The sequence below is a fragment of the Lipotes vexillifer genome, unplaced genomic scaffold (assembly GCF_000442215.2).
Source record: "Lipotes vexillifer unplaced genomic scaffold, Lipotes_vexillifer_v1.1 scaffold1081, whole genome shotgun sequence".
In the NCBI taxonomy this organism is placed as follows: domain Eukaryota; kingdom Metazoa; phylum Chordata; class Mammalia; order Artiodactyla; family Lipotidae; genus Lipotes; species Lipotes vexillifer.
The window spans coordinates 581,058-588,395 of NW_006779039.1; the positions used below are offsets into that span (position 1 = coordinate 581,058).

At 45.4% G+C, this 7,338-nt stretch overlaps 1 protein-coding gene across 2 annotated transcripts in view; it reads left to right on the top strand.

Annotated features, from left to right (window-relative positions):
• MTM1 (myotubularin 1) overlaps positions 1 to 7,338 on the top strand; it is a 103,956-nt gene that overhangs the window by 37,326 nt on the left and 59,292 nt on the right. Inside the window, exon 5 of one of the 2 annotated variants that reach the window (XM_007452115.1) lies at positions 7,061 to 7,171. The exons of the other annotated variant lie outside the window; for it this stretch is intronic. Coding sequence (XP_007452177.1) covers positions 7,061 to 7,171 — 111 coding nt within the window. The remainder of the gene's footprint in view (positions 1 to 7,060; positions 7,172 to 7,338) is intronic. 2 annotated transcript variants of the gene reach the window in all.

A 7,338-nucleotide genomic window follows, 5' to 3' on the forward strand; every position in this document is an offset into this window, starting at 1 on the left:
AGAGGTGAAATAATGCTAAAAAGACTATAATAATGAAACATCCTAGAGTGACTGTAAGTAGGAGCATCAGTGGGAACGTAGGATCCGTACGATAGGTTTTCTTTTAAATTTCAGTCTTAAATCGTCTCTTTATTTTGCTGCTGCAAAACGACTGAGATCTTCAGGTTAAAACAGTCCCTGCTGATAGCCCAGGTCCCCTTGCCCCTTGTTGCCATCCATTCCCAATTTGCCAGTCACCAAGCTTGAGAGGCTGTGCGCTACTGAGCCCTCCTGTTGAAAGTCACACAGTGGATTTAAGTAATTATTTAGCTCCACTACAAGTTCGGGCTTTCAGACCTCAGAAGGGGGCTCGTGGCTGCTTTGGCAATTCTCTCCATCTCAGATCGACTTCTCATCACATTCCCCACCACACCAGTGACAGACCCCTCTGAGCTCCTTTGCAGACCTCATCTCTTGCTTTGTTGCAAAGTTAAAAGTCATCCTCGCTGAGCTCCCATAAATTCTTTTCCTCCTCCTCTGCCATCTCAGAGGAAGGAACTAGATGTCTTCTTTTACAAAGGGAGCCTTTCTGCTTCCAGCCCCTCTGGAGCCCTAGTGCCCCACCAGTTACTCTGTGTCTTACGCGTGTGGTTTTCATTGGCTCCCCAGCCCACAGACCTGCTCAAGTCTCTTTATTTTAAAACACCTTCTTGCATCCCTGCTACCCTGATACTACAATACTATCCTCTTTCTTCCCCTTCCTCGCTAGACTTTTTAAAGAATGAGTCCACACACACTGCTTCTGCTTCCGGACTGTTAACTCCGTCACCTCTCATGGTCTGGCTCATGCTCCCTGTTAAAGCTCCTCTTTGACCGCTCAATTCTGTAGACCTCGGTAGACTCAGCTCTTTACCTTCTCTGCAGTGATCAGTCGGTATTGCTGGTTACTCCTGCTTTCTTTGTCCTTTTCTCCGTGCATCCTTTTGCCTTTATTGCAGTTCGTTTCTCCTTCCCACCCCCTAAATGTCTGTTTCCCCTGTCCTTGCCCTCTTCTTCCTCACTTGTCAGTTGCTTTCCAACTCTGTAGCGCCAGACCTGATCTTTCATTCTTTATTCACTGTTTGAGAGCCTGCTGTGTGCCAAGCACCATGCCAGGCACTGGGATAGAGTGGCATGCACAACAGACACGGTGTCGCCCTCATGAAGCTTTTGGTTCCGGTGGGACTGACAGACATGAATCAGATAATCACACCAGGGTGTAACAACAAGCTATGCTAAGTGTTGCCTGGGAGCAGCACAGGAGGGCGGTCGTTTGAGGAGCCTGGGAAATTGTCCTGAGAAAATGATGCTTGACGCATGGTCTGAAGAATGAATGGCAGTTCCCTAGATGCTTGGCGTGGACTGGGTCGGAGACAGTAAGCTGAGAGAACAGCACAGGAGAGGACCTGGGACCAAAGGGAACATGAAAAAGTGATGGTGTGGCTGGGTTGGGGGTTGGGAGAACAGCAAGGGATGAGCAGGAGATGTGGGTTGTGGCCAGGTGACCTAGGCCTTGTAGACCCCGTTAAGGATTTAGGTTTTTAGAGTTGAGCTATGAGAAGCTTTGGAAATGGTTTAAGCAGAGGGATGGTAGCATCAGATTTACTTCTGTAGAAGATGACCTGGGCTGCTGTGCGGTGGGCAGATGGTAAGGGAGCAGAAGTAGATGCAAAGAGACCCCTGCGTCTATTCCAGTGGTCCAGAGAAGTTGCTGGTAGAATTGGAGAGAGGCGGACAGATTCAAGATGGATTTAAGAAGTAAACATGGAGATTGGATTAAGGCTAGTGGAAAAGGGAATGTCAAGGATGACTTGTAGGTTTCCAGCTTTTGTCACTGGACGGATGGAGTGCTAGCCACTGAGATAGGAAGATGTAGTTTGGAGAGAGAAACATCATGCGCTTAGTTCTGGGCATTTAGAGTTTGAGGGGCCTTTGGGATCTTCCACTTCTGCATTTCCAGCTGCCTCCTGGATATCTGTACTTGATTATCGGTCAAACCCAGGGTGTTTATTTTTATTTTTTTTCACTTTATTTTATTATTTTTTTCTATTTTTTTCAAACATCTTTATTGGAGTATAATTGTTTTACCATGGTGTGTTAGTTTCTGCTTTATAACAAAGTGAATCAGCTATACGTATACATATATCCTCATATCTCCTCCCTCTTGCGTCTCCCTCCCTCCCACCCTCCGTATCCCACGCCTCTAGGTGGTCACAGAGCACTGAGCTGATCTCCCTGTGCTATGCGGCTGCTTCCCACTAGCTATCTATTTGACGTTTGGTAGGGTATATATGTACATGCCGCTCTCTCACTTTGTCACAGCTTACCCTTCCCCCTCCCCGTGTCCTCAAGTCCATTCTCTAGTAGGTCTGTGTCTTTATTCCCATCCTGCCCCTCCGTTCTTCATGACCTTTTTTTTTTTTTTTTTTTTTTGATTCCAAACCCAGGGTGTTCAGACACTCAAACCCAGTGTGTCTAAAATTCACAATGTTAGTCTTTCTCCAGAACCCCCTCCTGTGCCCTTCATGTGTCTTGGTGGGACCACCATTGTCCCAGACACTTGGGCCTGCCTCTGTGATTCTTCCCCACGGCTCACCTCCTTCTTTTGCTTTCCACCTTGGACAGTCTCCACTTTCAGACCCTCACGGTGATCCTCTCACTTGCGCTGAAACATTAGCTTCCAGGACTGCAGGGAATGGGTAGACCCTCCCTGTGCTGGTGTGGAGTGCTCAGCGCTGCTGGATGCATCTGCATACAGCCACATTATGTCGTTGCAGACCTCTGCCCAAGACACATTTCCCAGATCCCAGTCACCCTGAGCCAAGCCCTGGACTACTCCCCAGGGGATTCCCTTGCCACCTGATCTTAAACCTGGCCCATTTGGTTTTGTTTTTGTTTTTTTAAAATAAAATTCCCGTGCTTTCCCACACGTGTAGCCACTGTCACTGTTACCTGTTTTTGGAAGGCCAGTCTCCAGCTGCTGTTATTCCACCCTTTAAGGATCATCTTTAACATTGCCATCACAGCAGCACCATCGTGTGACCCCATCAGTTAGAAATCGTCCTGCCCTCTCTGACCTCCCGTTCCACTTCATCTGGATTTTTTAAAATGGCTCTTGGCACTTACAACCTAGCATTGTGGCTATTTGCGTACCTGTGTCTCATTTCCCAGACTGGGCCTTGAGCTCCGTGAGGGCAGCACTTACGTCTTAATTCTCCCCATGGTCCCTAGCATCCAGTAGTTTCTGTTACTCAGTATGCACTCGAGAGAGAAGGCAAATGATTGCATCTTCTAAGCTGTTACATTTACTTCTCAGCTATTTTAGATACGTACAGGTACAGAGGAATAGATTTGGAGTTAGCATGGACCTTTGGGATCCTTAAATATTTAGTGATCCTTAGATAGTGATGACTCGGGTTTCTAGAGAGTAAAGCTGAGTTTCCTATTCCCGGATCTTCCAGTTGGCCTTGCTGGGTTATCTGATCTTGAACCTGTCATTCGGGGAGAACGTGGCAGGTTAGCCTCATTAGACTGTGGGTGCCTTTGGTCAGGAGCCGGCTGGTTCTCCTCGGTGTCCCATTTTCTGGTTTGTGTTGGGTCAGGGTAATCAGAGCTATAGGAATTTTCTTGCTGCAGGAACAAAGAACAGGAAGGTCTCACTCACTTCTAATCCTTCTGCTTTTTAAATTTGCATTCTTGCTTCCATCTTGATATTAGGATATCAGACTTTTATTTATTGTCTACTCTATGTATTTTTAGGTACAAGTTTGAAATTTAGGGGTACAGTTGAATAGACAGTCGTAAATTTCAATATAATGTAAGCATAGTAACAGACTGCTTGATAGTATTTTATTATTATTATTATTATTTTTATTTATGTTTGGCTACATTGGGTCTTTGTTGCTGCGCGTGGGCTTTCTCTAGCTGTGGCGCGCGGGGGCTACTCTTCGTTGCAGTACACGGGCTTCTTATTGTGGTGGCTTCTCTTGTTGCATAGCACGGGCTCTAGGCGTGCGGGCTTCAGTAGTTGCGGCATGCGGGCTCAGCCGTTGTGGCTCGCGGGCTCTAGAGCGCGGGCTCAGTAATTGTGGTGCACGGGCTTAGTTGCTCCACGGCATGTGGGATCCTCCCGGACCAGGGCTCGAACCCGTGTCCCCTGCATTGGCAGGCGGATTCTTAACCACTGTGCCACCAGGGAAGCCTGATAGTATTTTTTTTTAAATATCTTTTTTTTTTTTTAAATTTTGTCTGCACTGGGTCTTCACTGTGGCCTGCGGGCTTCTGTAGTTGTGGCGCGCGGGCTGTAGAGTGCGCGAACTCAGTAGTTGCAGCACGCAGGCTTCGTTGCCCTGCAGCATGTGGGATCTTACCCAGGGATCGAACCAGGGGTCAAACCTGCATCTCCTGCGTTGGAAGGTGGATTCTTAACCATTGGACCACCAGGGAAGTCCCTTGATAGTATATTTTTAATAACTAGATTATACTGAGAAGTAAATACATTATAATATGCAGCTACATATGTACATGGTTACTGAGTAGTGTCTTTAATCTCTAAGCATTTGGAATTCAGTCATGGAGTGAGGGGTCTCACCGCATGGCGCCAGCTAAAAGATGCCTCCTTATAGGTACAAATAGAAAGCCCTGTAACTACTTGCTACAGCATACTGATCCACTATATTTGCAGAGAACAGTTATGTCTTTCACATACTAAGATATTCTTTGCTATAATAATAATAATAACTTGCATTGTTATCTAGCTACCATATACCGGGCACCATGCCAGTTACTTTAAGTCCATTATCTCTAATCATGCCTATTTTACAGGTAAACGTGGCTGAGAGATACAGTAACTTGCCAAAGTCATCCAGTTAATAAATGTCAGAACTCAGATTGGAAGCAATTTTGTCCAACTTTAGAGTTTGTGCTCTTTTCTCTACACCACGATAGCCATACTCGCACACTTTTTAAACTTTATTTTGAAGTAATTATGTACTCTCAAGAACTTGGAAAAATAGTCCAGAGAGTTCCTGGGTACCCATCACCCCACTTCTCCAATAACTGCACTGCTTTATCAAAACCAGGACATTGAATGGCACAGTATAGTTAACTAAGACTCTGTACCTGACTTTCACCGGTTTTTGCATGCACTCATTTTTGGCGTGTTTTTGCATACAGTTCAGTGACATCTGATGCCATGTGTAAATTCATGTCACCACCACCAACAGTCAAAATATGCAACTCTTCTGTTGCTACAGAACTCCCTTTGTAGCCTTTATGCTCCCTTTGTAGCCACGCCCTCCTTCCGTTCAGCCCCGGTAGCCACTTCTGTGTTCTCCAGCTCTACAACTTTGTCATTTCAAGAATGATATAAATGGAACCATACAGCGCCTTTTGAGTTTGGCTTTATCCACTCAGCGTGATGCCCTTAAGATTCTTCCGGATTGTTGCATGTATCCATAGTTCATTCATTTTTGTGGCTGAGCAGTATCCCGTGGCATGGATACACCACAGTCTTATACTTTTTTAATTTCTAGAACACCCATGAGCTATATTTATATTTTGTGAAGAGATGCTTAATTTGTTGTATTGTGTTTTAAAGAGAAGGGTTTAAAGTAAAAGAAGAAATTAACTTTATTTGTATTCCCCCCAGAGGACGTCTTTTAAAGAACAAAAACTCAACAAGCAGCTTTTAAAATATTTGTTAGCAAAGTCATCTAACAGAGCATTAAAGAAGATATTGGCTTAAAAAATTTGTGTAGCCCTTTCTGTCTCTGTCCATATGAATACATATTTTACATTATTGTAGTCACAGTGTATTTTGTATGCTGCTTTTTTGCACTTAAACTTAGCTTTCCATGCACCGTAATTATTTTAGTAGCTGCGTGCTTATTCCATCTAGTTGACTGACTAATTTTCTTCGCCCCAGTGACCACCTCTGGCTCTGTCGAGCATCTTCACGCATGTAGCTTTTCCTCCTGTTGCTCCACAGCTGTAAGATAAGGTCTTAGGAGTGCAATTGTGGAGTCAAAGGGTAGGACCATTTTTATGGCTCTGTTGTTGTGTGTTCCCAGACCTTGGCTTGAATCTCAACCCTTCCCTGTAGTTACTAAGCCAGTTACCGAAGCTTTTTAAAGCTTTGGTTGCAACATCAGGAAATGTGTCCAGAATGTGTCCACCTGTGTCCAGAATGGTTGTGAGGACGATACACGCACTGGCCTTCTGTGGTACCCAGCACAGATGATGTCTTCCGAACACAGCAGCTGCTGTTATCTTGGTGGGACGATCTCGGTACGACTTTACTGACGTTATTCCGTCCTTCGTGCCAACAGCCCTCTGGACCCCTTGAGTCCAGCGTTGGGTAAGGAGCTATGGAGAAGCATTGTATGCCCTCAGGCCCTTCCTTTGGGAAGAGCACCCATGCCTAAGATAGGCACCGCCTCCTGATGTTTGGCTTCCAGTGGGGGAATACGGACGTGGAAGTTCACGACAATGAGACTTGAAGCAGGTGGTGTAACACCAGTCTGAACCGAGTGCTGCAGAACTGCAGAGGAGGGAGTGGTCAACTCTGATCTAATGGGAAGTGGGGCGTCGTTGGAGAATGTTGGTAGTTGGGAAAGTCAGATCATCCTAGGCAAAGGGAACACCGTGTGCAGAGCCCCTAGGCCTGAGTGTAGACAAAATGTTTGGAGAATGGTGAAGTCATCTACTTAGTTGGAGCGGAGAACGTTGTGGGACAGCAGCCCACAGAGACAGGTTGGGAGCAACGTCCCGGGGCCCTTGAGTTGTGTACCTAGGAGTTCAGGCTTTATTCTGCAGGCAGTGCAGAATGGCACACATTTGGGGATGGATTTTGGTTGCATAACTGACTATTTTCATGCTTGCTTTTTCACGTGTGATCGCTATCATGCTTTTATTCATAAAAGGTGGTAAAAGCGCCAAGGTAAAAATGCCCTGAAAGCACATGGTTTTTTTTTAAAATATGTTTTTGATGTTTTAATTGTACTGACAGAAATACTGACTTGTGTCTTTTTGTCCATTACAGGATTCTGCTCTAATACTTGATGTTCCTCTGGGTGTGATCTCAAGGATTGAAAAAATGGGAGGCGCCACAAGTAGAGGAGAGAATTCCTATGGGCTAGATATTACTTGTAAAGTAAGAGATTCAGTACTTTCCTACGGGAAAATAGGCACGTTAGCGTTGAATGATAAGTAAAAAGTGAATGTGGGTTTAAAAGAAAAATCAAAGACCCTTGTTTATCTGAGGCCCTGGTGTGGTTCTTCCTTCATGATCAAGCGTTCCAGAACCTCCTGGGGAAAGAG